At 40.1% G+C, this 22,910-nt stretch overlaps 1 protein-coding gene across 2 annotated transcripts in view; it reads right to left on the reverse strand.

Annotated features, from left to right (window-relative positions):
• NCOR1 (nuclear receptor corepressor 1) overlaps positions 1-22,910 on the reverse strand; it is a 55,710-nt gene that overhangs the window by 21,771 nt on the left and 11,029 nt on the right. For both annotated transcript variants that reach the window (XM_059866045.1, XM_059866043.1), the window contains exons 2-18: positions 20,813-20,990; positions 19,417-19,550; positions 17,734-17,929; positions 16,605-16,787; positions 14,615-14,728; positions 13,290-13,346; positions 12,796-12,848; positions 11,998-12,064; positions 11,446-11,618; positions 9,411-9,501; positions 8,719-8,897; positions 8,227-8,281; positions 7,942-8,043; positions 3,384-3,514; positions 2,692-2,909; positions 982-1,044; positions 499-638 (exon numbers count right to left, since the gene is read on the reverse strand). In XM_059866045.1, coding sequence (XP_059722028.1) covers positions 499-638; positions 982-1,044; positions 2,692-2,909; positions 3,384-3,514; positions 7,942-8,043; positions 8,227-8,281; positions 8,719-8,897; positions 9,411-9,501; positions 11,446-11,618; positions 11,998-12,064; positions 12,796-12,848; positions 13,290-13,346; positions 14,615-14,728; positions 16,605-16,787; positions 17,734-17,929; positions 19,417-19,550; positions 20,813-20,920 — 2,064 coding nt within the window. In that variant the 5' untranslated portion in view covers positions 20,921-20,990. The remainder of the gene's footprint in view (positions 1-498; positions 639-981; positions 1,045-2,691; positions 2,910-3,383; positions 3,515-7,941; positions 8,044-8,226; positions 8,282-8,718; positions 8,898-9,410; positions 9,502-11,445; positions 11,619-11,997; positions 12,065-12,795; positions 12,849-13,289; positions 13,347-14,614; positions 14,729-16,604; positions 16,788-17,733; positions 17,930-19,416; positions 19,551-20,812; positions 20,991-22,910) is intronic.

Below are 22,910 nucleotides of genomic sequence, written 5' to 3' on the forward strand. Positions count from 1 at the left end.
ACAAACCACAGTCCCACAGCACGTTTGGGGGACAACAGACCCTGATGTTCTTCACCTCAGTGAGAGTAGTACTGCAGCTCAGAGGATCCAACACAGCATTCTACTTTCAATGTCCCCAAACCTTCAGTTCCTGGACTTCTACCATCTCTCCTGCTCTGCTTGGTAAGATCAGCACCTTCTGTGTTTCAAGGAGCTGTTGTACATCTACAGCTGCTCATGCACTGGTGAGGAACGTGGTTTCAGAGCACTGAAGAACTCTTCAGGCTCAAGTGTTTTACCTAGTACAAAACCTTCTCTTGCATTTTAAAGCAAGAAGTGGTTACTGTCACAGGTCAGTGAGCACCAGACACCCTTGCTAAGAGATTTGTGTCACAACACAAAAACAAGTAGAAAAGGAAATCAGTGGAGATTGCAAAACAGCCTTAGTGAAGTGTGATGCATGGCTTCAGAAAGATCCAAGTTTTCTCCCCCAAAATATTCAATGTCCACAGCACTCACCTTCTGTTTGTGCTGTTGGAGGAGACTGTCCAGGTTGTGTCTCCTTTTGTAGTTGAAGTAGAAGTTCTTACACTGAGCTTCACTTTTTGTCCCAACCATTTTGGCAATCGCTGCCCAGTTTCGCCCGTGTTCCACTAGACCTGATCAGACATAAAAGAACCAATATTTACTGTGATCAATAACTCAGCTATCCAAACCTCAACAAATGGAACAACAACACCTACAGGAAGGTAAGATAGAGAAATACTGCTGTCCAAACAGTTCTAAGTAACCCACAGGAAAAAAGTCAACATAAGTCTCAAAAGATGATTTTGTCTGTTAAAGCTGCTTGCTCTTTCTCTTTTTACAAGAAAACCAACAGCAATTTTCAAATCAGCATTGTGTTGGCAAAAGTCACAGTAAATATATTCAGTGATTCAGTAAATCCTTGAAATTTTGTAAATGCAAGTATCCAGAAGAAGTCAAAGGCTTTACAAGGTTTACCTTTCTTAGCAACTTCCATTTCTTCTTCTGTCCAGCGGGATGTCTCCACAGGCTCTGTAGAAGCTGAAAGAGAAACAAAGACATTGAGCAGAGAAAAGACCAGGATTCATTATCATGGCACCAATTATGCATCCCATAGTCCAGAAATCTATTTACATTATGGCTTGCTCAGGCCACTGGGGAAAGGTCTCTTGTCAGAGGGAAGCAGTCAATCTCCATTAAAGCAAGTCAGAGATACAGAAGGAACCACCAAAAGCTCAGCAGAGAAAACTGTTCAAAACTATTCTGCCTACAAAACTGGGATTAATTCTCTGTCAAGGAAGATTTGTAAGTAACTTAGATGCATTTATCACTAAAATTTTATTTAAAATGTCAGTAATTACCATCAGCTAGTAAAAGCAGCAATCCAACATGCTCTAAGCTAGTTCAGTGGTGTCTCACTGCTGGAATGGTTATTTATTGGTTAGTGAGTGTCAAGAAATCTGCTATCTGCTGTTCCTGTATTAACTGAGTCTCCAACTGGATAAATGGACAAAAGCAAAGAAAACAAAAAAGCCCAGTAAGTAAAAGTAAGCAGAAAACTAAGTATGATTCAATACAAAGCGCTTTTCATTCACTCCTCTGGATTTTGTATCATCCTATTTAAATTTCTGAACATCACTGAGCTGCACCAGCCTCCATCCATTTCCTTTCTATAAAATCTGCCATTACACACAGCATGTAACAAAGACCCTGCTACAGCTTCCATTATCAAACCACAAAAGTAGGACACTAAAGTGTCCGAGCCACTGAAAAACTATTTTGGATTCTTCAAAAAACCCTGCAAAAATGGTGCAAAAATAAAACAAAAGCACAACCCATTATTGCTTCAGACTTATAAAACCCCACTGCATCAACGGAGCAGGAATGTTTCTCACAATCTCGGTTGTTTACGGTTGTACAAGGCCTGACGTGCCCACTTACTCTGCTCCTTATGGGCAGAACAGCTGAGGAACACATGAGCAGTTACAGGCTCTAGAACAGCAGCAGCCTGCGACTACCCAGCTACTCTGCACACCCAGACACACTCACTCACACTCGTGCACACTCACACACACTCACGCACACCCTTGCACACCCTTGCACACTCGTGCACACACACGCTCACTCTGGTATTTCTGCACGAACACAAAGTAGGTCAGCCTTTTCCAAAATACACTCAGAGACTGCGTCATCTTTTTTAACCATACCAGCCAGCAAGTAACATTTCATTTTAACAAAGCCTCTTGCCATCTAATGCAGAAACAACAACTTGCCAAGGTCTATTTCAGCTTATGAAACTCCCTGAAGTACTCAAATATCAGGCCAGTTATTTAACAGCATCCTCCCTGAGCTGCAGCCTGTAAGTGAATCTGTGTCACGGGCACCTGGATCTCTGCAGCCCCATCATGGACCTGCCCAGGGATACAAGGTGTCACCACACAAGGGCTGAACTGCCTTTTCTCCCCTCACCTCATTCTAACAGTCAGCTGACTGCACATGCACTATTCACGAAGTTACACTTGTGAAGCTTAGCACTTCCACACGGTCACAAAATTATAAGCAGGGCTAAGAATAAATCTGGAATATTAAACAGGAAAACAGAAGTGCGCTGTATGCCTGGAAACAGCCCCGTGTCAGTGAGGAGCCACGACCAGCTGGGTCCCTGGAAGGGCTGTAAATGCTACTTACAAGGTTCTGGTGGGGGTGGCAGAGGTGGTGGTGGCTCTTCAGTGGCTGCAGCTGCAGCAGCATTTGCTTGTGCAGCTTCATTTGTCATTGATCTGGTGATTCTGCCCTTACGCCGACCTTGGCTGTTGGCGGTTTTTCGGCCCCGAGGAGCTGCCTGCTCCTTTTCCTCTGTTTCCTCTGGTGCAACTTCAGTTTTGTCCTTTTCTTTGGTATTCTCTCTGGGAAAGGGTAAAATATAATTCACATTCAGAGAGCCATTGTGAGCAGATATTCCTGAATATCAACAGACAAAAAAACCTCCAAACCTCATAAAAAAACTCCAGGAACTCAAAAGATGCCTTTAGTGAAACAGAATTCACTTATTACCCACAACTTCCAGTTGCCAGACAGTAACACAGATTTTGTCAACTTCAAAGAAAATATGAACACTCCATGTGTGATAGAACATGAGAAAAGCCCAAACCAACAAGATATGGAAATCATTACATGTGCAAAATAATAATTCCATTACTTTTTCCAATGATATGATTAGCTCAACAAGAAATTTGTATGTCCAAAAAAATTGTTTCATACACAAAAGGAATACTTTTCAGTTCAGATTTCACTGGCAGGCTAATGCAAATCCTGTTCTGATCTTTGCCAAAACCTGCAATCTAGGGTGAATTCATGCATTTCACCACATACACACTTACTTAGATTCCTCCTTCTCATCCTTCTCCTCCTCATCTTTCTTTTCCTCCTCTTTTTTTTCTGATTTGTCTGATTTTTCCTCTTCTACCTTTTCTTCTACCTTTTCTTCTTGAGAAGGACGAGCAATCTGTTGCTGAAATGAAATAGCATTTAGATGATAACTTGATCACACAAAGGTGCAGCATCTTGTCCTCAGAGCAGCACAAGAACTGATGCTTCCTTACTTCTCACCTGATAATATTTGAAGTTACAGGCACTGCACACTGGTCAGCATAGAACAGAATAACTCTGCTTTGTATCATATAAATTCCCTGGAGGTACAGGAGGTTTCTGCAGCATGAGCATGGAGGTGATTGTGTACAATCACACACTGGCTGCTGTGTGTCCCACTAAAAATGAACAGCTACATTTTAAAAGTGCTTAGGGAGGTTTGACCCATGGAGTGAGGGTGTTGCTCCTCTCAAATTTTATTTTTAACTTTGTGTATTTTATAGTGAAACATGATCTTACAACTGGGGAGCAGAAGGTCTTGTAGCATGAAAGTTATCAGCAACTCCAAGTGGCTTTCTTTCTCAGAACTGCCACTAGTATTTAAGAAATACAATTGTTAATAAAATTGGATTGGAAATGTTTGACTTATATTTCCAGTGAGTTTACAGAAAGAATTATTAAAAGAACCAACAAAAACTGTTTTCTCTGCTGAGATGACAGTTTTACAAGCACTGTGTCTCAAACAGATACCCAGAGTACATTTGGCAATTCATGGAAACACAAGGACAGAGAATGACAAGACAAGGACAGAGAATTACAAGGTTGCTGTTCTAGCACTTCATGAACTCAGATTTTACAGTCTACTAAAAAATTCCTCAAAACAGGCTTTTCTTTTTCACAGAGAAAGCAACCTCCCTATGAGTGCAGCAGCAGGTGTCACTGTTTCACTAACTAAACTGAGGCTGGTAATAGTCACAAACTGACTTGGTTTTGACATTTTAACAATGTGAACTGGAGCAAAAACCCTAAACACTAACCACTATCATCTTGCTGCAAATTATTAGCAATTAAGGCGCTGGTTATTGATTATGCAAAGACTTCCTTCAAGCAAGATGTCAGAGACGTGCTAAGATAAATTATTTCCACCTTGCTAGATAGATTGACCTGAAAACAAGGAGTTAAAACTGCGTTAAAAAGAAAAAAAAAATTATTTTATATCTGATCTATTTAGAAAACAGTTGTTGACAATCCTGTTTTTATCAGGCCAACTTAACATCACTTGGTTCTCTTCTCATCTCTTGGTTGTTACCCAGTAACTTTACTTAAGCTGCACAATCAATGCATAAACACAAACCTTGAAGGAGTCGAAGCCTCGGTCAGCGACGTTCCTGCACATTCATCTGCTGATTGAAACTTTTACTGTCCACTCAAGGGGATGGGCTGGAGCTCAGGGCACAGCTCAAAAGGGCAAAACCCACCCAGCAGCAACATCACAGAGCTCCTTAGCAGAGGCTGCCTGACCCAGCAACGTGTTTATTCCAGGAAATGGTGTCATTCTGCCACTTAAGCTGCCTGCAGCAGTGCTGCCCCTCTCACACAGCACCTTCTAATCTCCCCGGAGTCACCAGAGGTGATCCCCGTCACACACAGGCGGTGAATTTCTGTCTGCTCACATCACTGGCTCCCACCTGCTGCCAGCCACACACACTGCAGGGACACAGCCAGCACTGAGCACGGCTTGGCCACCACATTCATTTAAAACTTCACTTAAGGAAACCTTTCAATGAGTTATTTAAGGAATTCTCTGTAATCATAGAATCACAGGATGGTTTGGGTTTGAAGGGACCTTGAAGATCATCCAATTCCAAACCCCCTGCCATGGGCAGGGACATCTCCCACCAGACTAGGTTGCTCCAAGCAGTGGCCTAAACACTTCCAGAGACAGGCAAGTTTAAGCACCATACAGCCATGGCTTTCTCTCAATTCTGTGTTAAAAACTTGCTCTACATTTGACAAGCTTTGGTTTAAGACATTCGTTCATTTGCCTCTGTGACACTTTGGAACAGTTCAGGCAGCATTTTATAAAAAGCCCTTTCTAGACCTATTTGAGGACAAACACACATCAGAATTTTACTAGCCTTGCACCTCTTCAGATCCTTGATCCAGCACTCAGTCCTTCTCATGTGGAAGCCCCCACACTGAAACCTGAGCCAAGTTGTGCTCACGGCATTCTCTGAAGGACTTCAACGTCCTTACCATGATTAATATCTCCTCCGCTGCAATATTCCACTTGCTTGCCTTCTAATTTACAAAAATATATGAACTATTAAGAGTTTAAGCTGAAGCACCTGTTATTGGCCTAAGCCCATCCTGGAGCACCTCATAAATCTTACATGACTTGTGTTTGCCAATCAGCAAGAAAGTTTCAAGTTGCTACTGAGAGATATGAAAAATATCAGCTTCAAACAAAGCTGGGGCACAGGAGGGGGAAGGGGTGAGCTGCTTTCTGCAACTGTCAGATAAAAGTTCTGACAAGGCAGGCAGTTCAGCCCTCTCAAGTTCTTTTTTACTAGCTGTTATAGATGTTGCTAATTAATCATTAATAAAATTATAAATACATATATGATTTTTTGCACCATGTAGTTCTTTTCTATTAACATGCTAACTGCAATACTTCTGAATTTAAACTTCCAGAAGTGGTAACATTTCCCTTTTAAATGCTGAGAGTATTTCCTTAAGTTGGCAAGTCCAGCTCAACCCTCTCCAGAGCTAAAAACCTGGCACTTTCTTGCATCCTTCACAGAGCACACATTAAGCCTGGCCAGCAGTTGCCCAAAGTTTAGGGATCTGCTGTAGCACTTAGAGTGGATCAACCACCAGCAATTACTCAGTACAACTCTGCTACAATTCCAAGAGCAAGTAATCTGAGCTGAACAAACCTTCAGTGCTCCAACTGATGTATTCAGTTACTCACATATAAATCAGCACTCACAGGAGCAGTCACAAAGTCAGGCAGAGCACCTTGAGCTGAGTTCACCAAGCAAATCCATGCTCTTGTGTCTAAAGCTGGAATTAAAATCTTTCTGTTCTATATGCATTATCCAAGGTAAGCAAGCATTTATGGGTAGAAAAGTCCATGCAAATTTTGAATTCTAACAGTTCCAATATTCTGAAGTTTAACAATGTGGAAAAGACATTTAAATACACAGTAATGACTTTCTAAATATCTGAAAATCTCCAGTTCCACTGCACTAGGCTGAGCCAGTTCTGTCTCCTCACCCCTCAGAACAGCACTCAGCAAAGGCATCCCTCAACATGTGACACTTCTCATGGCCACACCAACCTCATCTTACAATGGCACAAGGAGCTGAGCCACTCCAAATGGCAGCAGTACTTCTGCTAAGTGTCCACAGTGACTATCCACATTTATTTCCATCTTTTCCTTTGCCACACACCCAGACTTTAACTGCAATCCTTCCCCAGCCACTACTCCAACAGCAATAACCCTTCCCATTAAAAAGGATTATCAGACTTAGAAATTCTTACAGAAGTCCTGGCAAAATTGAAGTTATCTCAGTGATTTCTCCCATCAGAGCAGAAGCTCTGTGAAATCCTGTGCACAATGACAATGACCTTATTCTAAGCAATCCATCATTTGTGGGGTACAGACAAGATGCTCTGCCATGACAGGACTCCTCTGGCAGAACACCAGCCCATAATTCCAAAGGTTTAAGCACAACAGCACCACAGAAGCACAACCCCATGGCTGTTTCTACTGAACAGGATCCACTCCTCAGCTGAAGCTGTTTGCAACAATTTTATATTAAAAATATACTTTTACTGGGACTCCTAGAGAATGTTCAGTATCTGTGTATTTCAGTGCAATATTTACTGCATTTACTGCTGGCAGAGCAGAGTCGTGCAGTCCCAGAGTTTCAGGGTTATTTTCTTTCCCAATACCCACATTAACCCTGCTAGCCCAGCACATGTATTTATAAGCTTTTGGTACAGAAAATGCTGCTCTTTTTCTCTCTGAAGACTTCCAAAGGAACACTTCCTGAATCAGCAGGATTTTTTATTCATATGCATTAAATTGGTCTCTTTCTTCTGGCTCTGGAGTTCTACTTTGACTTTGAGCCTAACCACCAAATAAAGGTCACTATTAATTTCTGCTTTTTGACAAACACTGACATTATGAACTGATTATATATTTTCCACTTCAAGCCACATGCTAAACCTAATTTCTCTTGGCTCCAACATAGGATTTAGTGATGGATTCAACCTGAATATCTGTGGCAGAGTCCTCAAAGAAAATGAATTGTCACATTAAAACAAGTAAGAAATGTGCAAAGAAAGAAGATACTTCAGAGAATTAGAACCAAACTAATCAACAACACCCTTAAGGTCAGGATCACTTAAATTTTAAAAGGGCAACAATACAATAAAGGAAAAACAATTATTTCCCCCCCCCCCCATGCTTACAATATGTTGCCATGTCAGATAATGAAACAGTTGTAAATATGAAGCAATAAAACAGCAATACCCAAGTGATGAATAAATTCAATGTACCTGGTTTCTTCCTCTGCGTTTGCCATAATTCCTTCGCACAAGGGCTTTATAATTTTCATTTTTCTTGGTCAAATAATAATATAATACACAGTCAGGAACATTCTAAAGTGAAAAAAGCAGGAGAAAGTAGGGTTTAATCCTAATGAAAAGATTTGAGTTTTTAATTTCTCCAAACACTTAAAACTATTTAGTCCCCTGACTTAAGTAAAAAAGCTTCTATTTATTATAATATTGGAAAGTTAGGGATGCCACCCTAAGTTCTGTTTATATTAAAAAATGTCTTACTTTTCGTTCCAAGTAGGAAGCAATTAGACCAAAGTTCTTGGGATGTTGGACAAACCTTTAACAAATCAGAAATTATTTCAGTTTAACAACATAATCCATGATCAAACAAGCAAAACAATCTTGCAAACAATCTGTTCCATCAGCAAGCCCTTCATTTACACAAGTGAAATTAGCCTAAAAAGCCCAGTTTTCAGATTGTGCAAATTTAGAACTGAGCACTAAAAATGAAATTCCTTATCTACAGTTCTCATTTTAATCTTAGCACAGACTTTTGAGAAAATTTTGTATTTAAGGACTAAATGCATGTGAGCACACCCAGATGAAAAATAAGTCTAAAACTTTTGCAATATTCATGACAGCCAATTAAGAACATTTTCAAATACTATTGCACAAAGCCTTCAGCATTCCTGATTTAGCTTTATGGGGTTGGGCATTTAACTGTTATTCTGTCATTTCAAGGCAATAGAAAGAAAAGATAAGAAAGACCATTACTTTTCTTTAAAAATCTCCTTCTCATGGTCTGTCCAGACATTCATGAACTGCCTGTCTTTATAAACTTTCATGGGATCCTCCATCAGGCCGTTCATGTTGATGAACTTCACCCTTCTCTGCTCTGCATCGAACATCATGGGAGGGATGACAGAGAGCTGGCGCATTTGCTTCTCATTATTCTGCAGAACAAAAGACAAAGTAAAGAACACCCAAAATGCTGCTACTGATGTTTACAGTTCTTGAATTACACAGCTCTTAAAGCTCCACATTCACAGGCAGCTTGGAAGTTCTTTTTGTACACAGCCCTTGCAGAAGTTGTCACTATTGCAATGAGCGCTTATGGGCAGCTAAAGGAAATAGTGTCACAACTGGTGAAACACCAAAATGATGGAGGGTTTGAGAAGAGGAAGAGTTTTCACATGTGTGTTACAGCTGTAAAAAACTAGGTTGCAGCAAGCCTGCAATGAACAGCCACATGAGAAAAATCTAGGGCAGATACAATTAGAAAGCAAAACCCTCAAAAGAAAAGTGTTTGTAAGATCTGCTTCAAGCCACACTTCACACAGATTCTCTTAAAGAGAGAAGAGCTTTCTCTTCTCAATGAAACAAACCCTCTACAAGACACCTTGCACTGCCAGTGAAAGGATATTTATGGGCTGTGCTTCTACAGCAAAGCACAGCCACCAGCTCACCTCCTGCTCAGAGAGCCCATCGATGATTTCTGAAATCTCGTGCTCACTTCTGGCAATGGTTGCTGAAAGGCCAGCCCCTCTTTGGCCAACCCTGAAATGAGGGGAAAACAGAAGGAAAAAGGATAAAGTGGAAATCAGCTCTATCTGCAGGTTTTGTACACCACAACAACCTCCAAAATTCCTTATAATGGTGTTAGCAGTCTCTCAAATCAGCTAGGACTGGTTTTTCTTAAGGAGAGCCAGAGCACAAACTCTGTCATGTCCTGCTTGGCTTTACAGTGAGTTTGCAAAGCTCAGCAGAAAGGGCACAAAAAGAGATGTTGCAACCAATTCCACTGCAAAGTAGGTGCTTCAGATAAATGCATTTGCTTCTGCTAAGCATGAGAAATGTTCATCAGTGGCACAGAAATTATCCCCTTAATTAGTACAATTGATACACCTTGAAAGAGCCTTTTTTGTTTTTTTAAGGAAACTACGCTAAATTTGCCTTTCATCAATTTGGTCAAGTTACTAATACAGCACTGAGATTTATTACAACAAAAGAAAATTTTCCACTTGTGAATTGATGGGGAGAGCTGTAAGTTGGAAGGATTTTTCACCTTGTGATGTTTACCCTTAGGAACATCATAAAAATATACTACAGCACGTGGGTCAAAAAGCATTTCAGAGGTAAAAATCACTACTAAATGGAGAGACAAAATACCTCAAAGATTTTACTGAATTCATCCATTTGCACCAAATCTGAGTAAAAAACCCTTCATTTTTGCATGGCTTAGAGCACAGCTATAGACAGGGAGGCCATTATTTTACAGAATGTAAATATAATGTAAAGAGATGACCCTTCCCCAAGTAGTTTGCAATGACAAAGACATGAAAGATTCTTGAAGTATGAGTCCTTATGTATGAGTGCTGTTCCCATTCTAGCACTTTACTTTCTTCTTTTCTTGACTCCAAAAAATCTTGCAGCCTTCACAGTGTATTGCAAACTCTCTGCTTTCCCCATGTTTTATGACAAAAAGGTGATGCAGACAGATGGTTACAAGAGATGAGATTAAATCTTTATGGGGCTTGAACTCTCCAAGGTGTATTGAAATGATTTCAAACATCAGATAAACAGATTTCAACACAACTGAATCAAACTTGACCTAATTCTAATTTAAATCCTATCTCTCTACCTACAGCACTGCAAAGTGAACTCTCAAGTGAACTGCACTTCATTCCTTTTAAGATTCCTTGTAGTTTCCATCTAACAAATGTCTGATAGATTAAAATTAAATAATAGGGCCTTAATTGTCACACCTTGAATATTTTAAAATGCAAAACTGTCTGGAATAAAATTATCTGGCAAGTACAATAAAAGATCAGTCAAACTGTTAATTAAGAAGATAAATGGTTTTTAAGTGTGGAGGCTAATGAATACAGGGATTATGAAACACAGGAGTAACACAGACAGTGACAGAAAACTAGCAGTGTAAATTAGGGTGTGTGCCCAAAATGAACAGGCTCATGGGAAGCTGATGCTCCAGCTGTCTTCAGAACTCCACAAACCCCTTTCTGAGCAGCTTAACTCTCCTCATCTCACTGACACCACAACCTCAGCAGCCTTTGCTAATCGGCCCTTTTCCTGTGCTCCTTCTGGAAAATGGGGTTTGACAGCAGATCTGAAAAGGGACATGGGAAAGGAACCCTGTGGACATCACCACAGCAGCCTGAGAGGACACCAAGGGGTGAGGCTGGCACTGCTGCCACACTGCAGGGGAGGGACAGCAAAGGGGACATAGGTGACAGTGGACAGATAAACTCATGGAGATCCTTAGGATGGGAAGTGAAACTTGAGCTCAATGCCATGGAAACACAGTGAACAAAGGGAAGAACATTTCACTTTATACTCTGTGACACGCCAATTTTCTTTTTAAAGCAATAAAGTCATGAACATAAACTTAATCATTAAAATTAACTAATTTTATTATAAATCATTTTATAACTTAAGACTGAAGAGATATTTTGCAGGAATGTTTCAAATCTCCAGTAATACCTTTGGAATCTTTCTTGCTGTTCTCTCTGCTTCCTGATTTCTGGGAATTGTTTCTCATAGTACTCCCGTGTTTTGCTCTCCTTGGCTTTCCTGCGTGGATTATTTTCTATCCTGTCCACTTTCTTCTCCCATGCCTCCATCAGCTGATCATAACGTTGACAGATTTTCTGTTCCTGTTAAATTCCAAAAGCAAACCTTGAACTAAGCAAAACACACCAAGTGATCAGTACATGTCACATGGGCAGGCCTCTGGAATGCACAGATTTTTCCTGCTCTAGTCCCTGCCATGCTGAAGATGACATATCAAATTTCCAGCACAGAGAAAGTGAGGAAGTGGATACAAAAATGGAGATTTTTAATATTATACATGATTTCTTTGCTTTACACATCCTATTGGTATTTGTTAATTGCCATTATTGCCTTCCAGAAATATCCCATAATTGTTTTAGCTTAAGGTCTTATTTTTCTAATCAATATATTTGGGAATGCAAGACAAGGGTCCAGACAGAAAACCAGCCACATGCTCCTTTTAGAAAACCAAGGTGCTCTTACCCGTTGTTTTCTTGCATGGTTCCTTCTTTTAAAGAATAGGATCAGCTTTTTCCTCATCACCTGGTTTCTGTAAAACAAAAGTAGGGGAAAAAAGTGAAGTATATAAAAATCAAGCACTTCAAAACTACTCAACAAAACCCAACTCAATTCCAGATGTCAGATCTTTATTATGAATTACAGTTTCAGGGAAAAAAATTGGGAAAATTCCTAATGAAGCTGAGATACCTAAATCACCTAATACTGTATTTTTTCAGAGAGGAGACTCTTGAAGATGGCTGGAATAAGTAATTGAGACACAAAAGGTTCCAATTTCAAGGCAGTGCTCTCCTTAACCACAAGACAGATAATATGTTAAAATGAAAAAAAATTGGTTTAAGCTATTATGCTTTTATGGGGGAAAAGTCTTTGCAATTCAGCCCTAAAGCTAAGTTTTCCAATACATTATTCAAGAAATAAGTACTTTGGAAGTGCTATACAAATCTATTTGATAGAGTGGAGCAAGAAGCACTTTTTTAAAGAGAAGTTTTTTAAAGGACAGCCAACTTAATGTCTATTATTTATTTTTGTCTTTACATGAAGATGGAAAGCCAGAGCTTCCCTCAGCCTTCAGCACATATAATGCAAACCTTGCAGAACTGTTTTACAACAAAGAAATCAGAAAGTTACATGGACTGGAAGCTTTTAATTATGGTTTAAACTCACACATCCTATCTGGAGATGATTGCAATGAAAAATGTCAGGGCACGTTCAAGTCCAGATCCCCTGAGTGGGACAATGAGAGGGAATTAAAGCACTCACGTTTTGATGTTTTCATGGTAGACCTTGGTGTCTGAGGGTTGGTTGTAAAGTGGCTGCAATTTGGGATGAGAAAGGAACACTTAGCACTTTGCAATGCATGGAACTGTAAATGTGTATGCACCACATTTAACAATATTTTAGTATTCTGAGAACAGTGCGCTCAATCTGAGATGTAGCAGAGCTGAAGGGACTACAAGATATTCAGCACAAAGCACAAATTTCATTAAAATTGAATTATCACTACTTCTGTATATAATAGTACTTCATTTCTTCATACTTCAAACTGTTCTCTCAAACAGATTAAAATCTACTTTAAAAATCACACTTACATGGCCAATGAACTCACTCAAGCCCCAACTCACCAGTGCATTCAGACCCACATTTCTTCTATACATACTCACAGAACTACAGCTGTTCAGCACAACAGAATTAAAGCAATTGGCAACACAGAAAATAGTACAAAAGAAAAAAAAAACCATAATTCCACAACTTACCAATTCAACTTTTGGACCAAGACCTTCAAAAATCTTGTGAGCTTCTTCTGCTTTTTTCTGCAAATAAGATTTTTTTGGTATAGTCTGAGTAAATCCTCTGAAGTTCATGTCAAATGTGGATCTGAACTCTATGTTCTCTGCTAAACCCCTGAACACACGAGATCCTTCTTAACCTACTTCTGCAATGTTGCCTCAGCAAATAAAGAAACCTGTACTTGAATTGTTTAGTAGTGACTCTGATCTCCCAGTCTGGAAGCTGATAGAGCATAAAAACAGAAATGAACCTCTGCAGGTCCAAAAAAACTGCATTTCATAATAGAGCAAATAATTATAAAGAGGAAGAAAGGTGTCCAGTAAAATAAAGTATAAACAGCTTTGAAAAATGGGATTAAGAGACTAAAATTCTCCAATTGCCAAATCTGGGAGTGTGAATCCATGAGTACATAAACACACAAACTGTGTCAAAGGTCCTTCATTCACACCAAGTGAAAACCACAAAATAATTCTGACCCTTCCTTGCATGCTTGAATTCTTGGGACACAGTTGTACTGTACAAAATCTAGCATTGTTTTGCAGGGGGTTTTTAACTCCTCAAAAAACCCCCAATCTATTGTAATAGAAGTTAGCTGTTCCTCTAAACTACAGAACAAAATTGGGAAATTAAACAAACATATACCACTCTCACAGAAGATCACAATACTTTCAAAACCCCCAGATATCTGACTCCCTAATCTCAAACTACCATGGGAAAAAAAGGCAGGAAGCATTTTTGCTGTTACTGTTGGCAATATTACTGAGCTCCTGAACTTTTCTCACCATTTAAACAACACAAGCTCATAATTCACCCATATATTACTACTTAGGATTTGGATAAATGAACAGACATGAAGTGCCAGAAGTCAGAGTTTATAAAGAAGGCACAAAATCCTACAACATATGCAGTTTTTTCTCTTCAGCTCATTTAAAAGTAGAGTCTTCAGCCAAGTTTGTCAGCTCATGTGAGGAACAGGGAATTCAAGATGAATTTCTGAGGCATTTTTCATATAACACACTTAAGAGAATATATATGAGTGTTTATATATATCTATAATTCTTGCATCTCAGCACAAGGATGAGACCCACAGCTCAGAGTGCTTATGAGATTGAAGGAAGATTCCGGCGATCGAGAATAAAAATGTCATGAAAATCTCTTCCATTTAAAGAGCCAAATGAATAGCAAAAGAGGGGTGGGCAAATCAGTAAAAGAGAAAAATGTGCCCCATGGAAGTACATGAATGTGAGCACAGAGGCAGTGAGAGGCCCTGGGTGAGGCACAGAGGACTCACCCGATTCTCATCGTAAATGATCTGGACGATGCTGCGGTGCTTCTGCTCCACGGGAGGAGGGGACACCGGCCTCTCCGGCTCGGGAGGCTTAGCAGCTTCTTCTTCAAGTTGTTGCTAAGAGACCAAAGAAAGAAAATCAGCCATCCATGTTCCCCCCACCAGTAATTAGTCACCAGAGATAAAATACGCAGCTGATCAGTCAGCACTGCCTCTTATTTGCTTTGCACTGACAAGGAATGAATTAAATGGTTTTAATGCCCACAGGGACAATAAGATTACTTTTTGTACTATTGGTAACTCAAATTACCTGTTTACAAAACTCACCTGCCTTGAATCAGACTTGCTTCAGCTTGACAGTCAAAGCCACTGTCACTTTGTAATTGATCATTATTTAACTTTAAACAAAAGTATCGACTTTGGAGAACAATTACATCAGAGCCGCCTCCTCACAGTGGAAATAAACCAAAGCTGCCTTTCTGCACTGTAGATGTTCAAGTGTCACCATAACTGCTCTCTTATGGCTTCAAAAGGTACAAAAGTCCTTCTAACACGCCACAGAGAACATCATTCTAAAGGTACTTCACAGCAAAAATAAACCACTCCATATGCATTAAAGTTCCAAGACTGTCACAATACCAAACAAGCAAAGAAAAAATCAAAAGCAAAAAACCCACCCTGTACTCCTTCCCTAGCTAACTACTACCTTTCCTACTAAATCTACTGCTGTGATTTACTGTCACATCAAATAAATCTGGTTCAGTGACATCTTCATTTCTAAAATATCCTTCACCTGTGCCTGCCACAAAAATACAGCAAAGAATTTCTGACACCAGGGGTCCATCCTGCTTTACAGTCCTGGCTAGAATGTGCTACATTGCTGTGCAAGAATTCCCTAAAATTTTAGCAGAACGCCCTAAGACCTGGGCTCAATTATTTCAACATCAACTTTGTAGTTTTTTTTAAGTCAAAATACAGACAAATGTGCACAAATGACCCTTCATCGATGAGTTGCACAGCACTTGCTGATTTTGTGGAAAAGTGCACAGAGAGATAAACATCATTCCCACACAAACAGGTACTCAGTGACATCCTTTTTCGTTTTTCTGCTGGAGGTCACTTTACAGCTCTTTAAAATTCAGACGTAATTAAACTCTTCCAGACCATATATTGTCTGTTTGTTATCCTGGACCTACCAGTTAACAAATCCTACAGTATAACTCTCATTTCCTCCAGAGTTCCAACTAAAAAAGAGTAAAGCTGGCACTTTTTCTATCTGGATCTTTGAAAGTCAGAAAAGGAAAAGGAAACAAGGACTTTGTTTTTGTCAATGACTAACAGATGCCTCGATTGAAGGGTGGGTTTACTTGGCCACAACAGCTACTGGGAAAGCAACAACTTCTGCCAGCAAACACTTCCTTTGCTTCCAGTGGCTGAAGTGCAGATCTCTGATGCAAAGCATGGCCAGGGCCATGCAAAAACAAAGTGATATTTCCTTCTTTATTTCTCTGCTCTCTGTGTTTACTTGCACCCCTCCTACTGCACTTTCCTCCAAGGCTGGCCTTTGCTCCAGATGTGAGGATCTCTTGCCCTTGGGAAAGCAGATGATCCAGGGGCTTTTGTACAAGCTCTGGTTTTGGAGATGCATGTAAGGGATTCTCCCCTTGCACAGACTGCAAAAGAGGAAAGATGATCCTCCCCTCAGCCAGCAAGCAGCTCTGAAGCTGAAATTACAGTCACAGTGCCCTTGTTTCATAGCAGTTTCAAATATAAACCCATCTACTGCTGCTGCTCCTACGTGGCTTTCTCCTGCTTTCAAAAATGTTTAAAACTGCATGACATCCAACTTATCCAAAATAAAATCACACATACAACCCTTCCTTTTCAACTTCTTCATCTGATTCATGTACCCAAAAAATTCACCATCACCAAATAAGGTTTTTCCACACCTCTTTGACTGGCAGAAAACAAGAGCAGTGCCTGCTGCGCTTACTTGCTTTTTCTTCAGTTTCAGGATTTGCTGCTCCACTTTTGCAATTTCGCGATCGACGCGGTCCATGCTCTGGATCAATTCTTCCTTTGACAGCTTGGAAGGTGAAGCATTTTGGTCCTCCCCACAAGGCTGACCAGAAATTGGAGAAGATGGTCCCTCATGCTTTCCTCCAAAAGCTGGGTCCTTCCATGGGGACAGGAGATGGGGGGAGACAGAGAGGAAATCAGTCATAACTTGGGAATGAGTGCCCAGGAATCAACAACAATTTTCAGTTATCTATAGTTCTGTTGAGAGGTCAATTAAAATTTTCATAATGGTCTAAATCTTTTATGACACTGTAATTTCAAAGTTGTTTTTTTTTAAAAACACCATACTGCAATATTTACCTTGAAAGCAAAATAAGACCCTAACACCTTCCTTTTAAAATAGATCTTCATAAATGTGAACAGTAACTTTGATTTTTAAAGGGAGAGTTACTTGAAAGCCACTCCTCAATACTCTGCACCTACACTGAGGAGGATATTCTTGAAGATAATCATGACCAGCCTGGTAAAGCACATCTGGAGTTAGTTGTGGTTATAAATGTGAAGTTCTCTTGAATTTAGCTCTAATATTCAATATCTAAAATAGAAAATACCCCCCCCAAACTAGATTGTCCTAGATTTAGCCAAAATGAGACAGTGACAAGTATAATTAGTGTTATGTAAATAAGCAGATTCATTTCAAATGCTTAGGAGGGAAAAGGGGGTGGAAGGAAGTACTTTGACTATTCAGTCCCAATGTTAATTACAGGAAAAAATGGACTTGCATGGATTTGCCAGCAGCTTTCAGCTGAAAAACAGAAATATTTCATGCACTATGCTACAATCATTTTACAACTGAGGTTTGAGTGACTTAAGAGAGTAGTGGCAACTCAGAATTCCAGTCTATTTACTGTGTTTGAGTCAGACTGTGTAAGAGAGTAACACTGACTCATGATCACAGCTTCTGATAATGTGTAAAAGTAAATTTTTGGGATTAAAGAAAAAACCTAAACAAACAAAAAAATTACCTAACAGAAAAAAATCTGATTAGCTCACTGCAACACAGAAAGTTAGACCTCCAGCACTGTAAAAGCAAATGGCTTTACCTTCTTAATATCTGCAGACCTCAACCCTTCCTGCAGAGGATGCACTAAAGGCAAGACAGTGGCTGCACTGACACGCTGGAAATGGGAATCAGACACTTGCTCAAGACGTGGTCGCTTAGATTCCAGAGAATCATGATCAGTCTGAGATGGACCTGGATGGAACTGCTGTTCATATCCAGTTCTCCTTTCCTGAGGCCTATACAGAAGAGATTAACTGTTAAAATATACTTTTTTGATATGAGAACAATCTTCAACGCTTTTTAATTTTAAAGGAGATGTCATTTGGTGAAGCTCCTTCCAAGCAATAAGGCAGATAAATGTTTTTAAATAAGACTTCAAAAATACAACAGTTGAAATCCATTGGAAGAGAGAAAGTGAACCTGAATCTCAAATTAAAGGCACTCCTATCATTACACAACCTTAAAGAAACTCAGCTCTGTTACAAGGATATTGTTCAAATCAAAACTCTGATTCAAACTATAAACACACCAAAAATCCCTGAGAAAAACACAGTACTATATTTCACTGAAGATGGCCACAACAGCTCCATTATTGAATTTTTGCAGCCAAATAATTTTTAAATATACACAGAACACTTGAGATGAGCCATGAGTCTGTTTGGAACTTGATCTCTACTAAAATGCTACTCTGTGACAGAAGCAGTCATTGATTCAATCTGTGAGTCATTTAAAGACTCCTCCTTCTCAGAAAAATGCTCAACAGTTATCACTTGCTGCTCCCAGTGCAGTGCACAGGATGTCCATAAAAGACCCTCATATGCTTCAACATCTTCCTATGAAGTGCCACTGAAGAGATGACAGCAGCAGTTTCCTGCAGTTTGCCAGAACTACCAAATAAGCTTTTACAAATTTACAGTCTTGGGGGGGGGGGGGGGGGTGTGATTTACTACTGCTATAAACTCAATTTTCAGAACTCTAAAAGCTGCTGTGATTCTCAGCACTAAAACAGAGCCCTACTGACATTTTGCTGACATAAGATGAAGGCAATATGGGAGCCCCAGATTTCACTATCATCAAGTTATTTCTGGGAATATCCTAATGAGATTTTAAGCCAGACCAGTATTTACATAACATTCATCATGGGTATTTGTTCAGAACCAGATCGGTCAGTTACAGCCAAAATAAACCTCCAGCAGTAATCCTGCATATAAAGTTGCTCCTAGCAGATATGCTCACTAAGAGTCCAAGGCAAAAGAAGGTTTGTATGAGCAGTAAGTGCAAGAAAAGAAGAGGTTGTTACAGGCCCTAACACTTACTTATGACTGTACACCAGCAGCCTAACACACTAAAGAATTGAGGGCATAAATCATATTTTAATCTCTTCCCTAAAGAGAAGCATCTTCCTGCTAATTTACTACAATCCAGTTACTATTATTCTGATCTGCAGTGGGATTTTAATCTCTGAATTTGATGTTCAGAGAACGTTCAGTGCTGACATTGTCTGGAAACCTTCTTGAACCTCCCAGCAGTGATGCACACTGATCATCCCTCAACATCCCCCATGCAGTGACCCGTTTCACTGGGAAGGAAGATACTGGCAAACTGAAAGTAAACTCCAGCATCTGATTCCCTGCTGCTGTCCACTCTGTGTTGCCTCAGGTAACCCCAGAGCAGCTGCAGGCACGAGATTGGAGCTCACACCCTTCCAAGTCAGCCTCCTCACCTGTCAGAGCCTGGGTGGAACTCGGAGAGCAGCGAGGGCCGGCGCCGGAGCTGCTGCTGCTGCTGCTGCTGCAGGAGCTGCGTGGCCTGGCTGACCTCCAGGTGAGAGGAGCGATAGTCGGGAACAGCAAATTCCTGAGGGGAACACCTCTGGTGTTAACAGGATCAAAAGCATTCACTGACCACCATCATTTCCAAAGATATTGAACACAGAGTGGCACCAGATTGAGAAAGTCTTATTCCGGCTCAAAAACTGTTTGCAAATGGCAGTTCCGAGATTTAAATAAACTTTAGAGAGACTAAATATTTATACTGGGAATTCCACCTAATTTATTAGCAACTTCTAACAAAACACAGATGAGTCAGCAGCAAGCAGACAAATAGCCTTTAAAAAACATCCTTTAAAATCAGTCTTGCACATCCAACTGCAAAGTGGTAAAATGAGAGCAACCTCGAGGCAATTTCTTTTGTTACCACCTCAAGACATTTTTATATTAGACATTATTAATCAGGACTAAGAGTCACAAAAGATGCACCTTCCAGTTGCTACAATTTACAATCAAAGTGAAGTACAATATTATTTATTTATATTTTTGTGTGATCAACTACTTGCTTTTAAAAATTATATGCAGCTGGCACTGACTGAAGAGAAGCTCTACAAGACATGTAATAGATCATTACCCATGAGATGCAGCTTCCATAAATTATCCAAAAATAAACACAGAACAAGCCAAAAAGCTTCAGTTTTTGAATTTCTTTTGATAACATGGAAGTAGAAGAAAGTATCATCCAAAGTATCTGCAGCAAGAGGAGAATGTAATGAAAATGAGGGAAACCTGAACTGTTGTAAAGCCAACAGCTGGTCCTCCACAGCACAGGGCACAGGATGGCAGAATAAAAGCTTGGCAGAAATGAGCAAGTTGGATATTCTTAGAAATCCTTTACTCCCATTCTGGCCAGCAGAACTCAGCTGACAGCACTGGTACAGCTGCTTCAGGAAAAAAAAAATCTGTGTAACACAAGTTTTTACACATTCTCCACCTTGCACAGAATTTTGACAAGTACCACACTTAACTACAGAGATTCTAGCCCAATACTGCAACAGAAGATTAGGAACACAACCCCTGCTGAATTTATTCAAACCATGAGAAACCAATGATAAACCCAGGACATTTCTATTAATAAAGGGCCAGGAGGGCAAAGTAAATCAGCAGAAGCCACCCACCAGTATTTAACCAAGCAGACTGGCAGCAGCTCTACCACAGGCACATGGATGTGTTTTCAAATGCGAACGAGTTTTGTGATCTTGGTTTAAAAACCAGAATTAATCTCTTTTTGGCAGGGCAAACCCTTGAAGTGCAGGCTGGCTGCAGCCCAGGCCCTGGGGTGTCCCTTACCTGCTGGTGGCGGGTGCTGGGGAAGGTGTACTGCACAGAGTGGGGCGGGTACCGGCTCTGCTCCGTGCTGAAAGCTCCTTGGTTCGGAGGGTAGCCTGAACTTGACATTATCAGGGAAGGAGTCTCCACAAAGCTGTGAGATCAAGACCAGCAAGCAATCATGTTTCTAGGAAACCGCCTAAAGGGAAAAAGATCGCTGATAAGCACTGAAGTACCAGATGTACTCACAATACATTACAGCCATAGTCACCTAAGCAAAACAACCATTACCAGTAAAAGCTTTTTCCTGATGTATTTATTTAATAGGTTACTCCAGTCTGAAACATGTTAACGGGTCTTAAATAGGCTCAAAATGAGACGTGTCAGCATTGTCTACACAAAGATTTGAGGATTATATTGTCAGAATACATCCTTTTACTAGTTGACTTAGAATTTGATAAGAAAAGTAGGTCACATTAAATAAATTTTAAAGAGCTTATAAGTCTATCGCTGGATTCTGCATTTACAGTAAATTTCCTTAGCAAAACATGAAGTTCCCTTTTGTTTCTTCTACAAAGTTTTTGGATTCCATGAACTGTTGCTGACTTTCAGATCCAGGTAGTCTTAGGGCTGCACTCAGTGTCACCTACAGTCCACTAAATCCCAGTGCTTTAGTCAGGCCCTGAATGCCATCACCAACCATCCAACAGCAGCTTAAGTCAAGCAGTCAGTAAAAAAAGGCACTCACAAAGCAGAAAACCAGCTCTGCTTCAAATGCCAGCATAGTTTGGCTCCTACAGGATGCCAAAAACTGAATATGCTACAATCCTGCTTAGTTGACAATCAATGGCTACTTTGCCTCTACTGCATTCTCCAGCTGCAGATGAAGAGCAAACACTGAGCTGCAAACTGATTGGGGAAAGATTTTAAATACTGCAGAAACCCAGACAAGTTCCCTAGCAAAGTCTGAGCATGCCTGAGGCTGGGTATAGCTCCAGTTGCTGAAGATCCAAATAAACTGATTCAATCCTGCTCCCCCATCAGTGTTTTGAGTGGGTAAATTATGGCTCTAAGCAAAAAAGTGGGACATAAATATATTTTAAACTGAGAATATTTTTCTCTGATAGTTCAAAAGATGCAATTCCAGGAGTCTGGGTATTAAATCCAGAATTCTATCAGATGCAGAGCAAATTCTCAACCTGTTGCCCAGAGCCCAGCAGACACATCGGACCTTCAAATAAACTGTTGATCTCTGCCTCAATGGCTACATTTCACAGCACATTAATCCACAGCATTTCACAGACATCACCTATAAACTGCATTTTCCATTATCAGTCAATAGGCAAAACCAGCTCAGCAAAGAGCAAGCTAAACAAACAGATCTTAAAGTATATCTGACATATTTTATCATTTCTGTTCTGGTCAGAGGATATTTCCTTCTTAACTCTCCATCAAACAAAGCTTTACATGTTGGACTACCAGAATAATGAGACAAATTTACATTTACCTCTTAAATCTGATTTTCAGCTATGAAAAATCAAAGAAAAAGACAACAGTTTCTATTTCAAAGCAACACTACAGATCACTAGTAGTGTGCTTTATAGTAGCTATACATCTATTATAGTACCTATAATTCATATCCAAGTGACAAGCTGTAACAGAATGCTTCACCATTAACATTTATTATACTTCATCATTCACACTGCATTCATTGGAGTACAGCTTTACCTACTGTGTGATGGTCTAATGGCTCTGAGTCATATGATTTCCATTTAATCAAGGCACAGTGTCACAAAGCCAGCAGGTTGTGAGAGCAGAGAGCTGTCCCTGAGCACTCCACAGCATTCCTAAAGCCCAGCCCCAGCCAAAAGAAAAGTTCTAGTTTGCCTTTCTTACATGGACTTTCACAGGAATGAAAGCTCTGGCACAGAGCTGTCAGCTCCATCCAATGTTTGCTGATGGGATAACTCCTCCTGTCACAGGCTGGGGCACACTCATCAATAATGAACTGGCTCCATGGCATAAAGATGCTCAAACACTTTAAGGTTATGGAAATACAAATCTCAGTTTGATGAATTGCTGATGCCCCAACCTGTGCTCCCTCAGCAGTTTCATGGGC

The sequence above is a fragment of the Haemorhous mexicanus genome, chromosome 22 (assembly GCF_027477595.1).
Source record: "Haemorhous mexicanus isolate bHaeMex1 chromosome 22, bHaeMex1.pri, whole genome shotgun sequence".
NCBI classification, from domain to species: Eukaryota; Metazoa; Chordata; class Aves; order Passeriformes; family Fringillidae; genus Haemorhous; species Haemorhous mexicanus.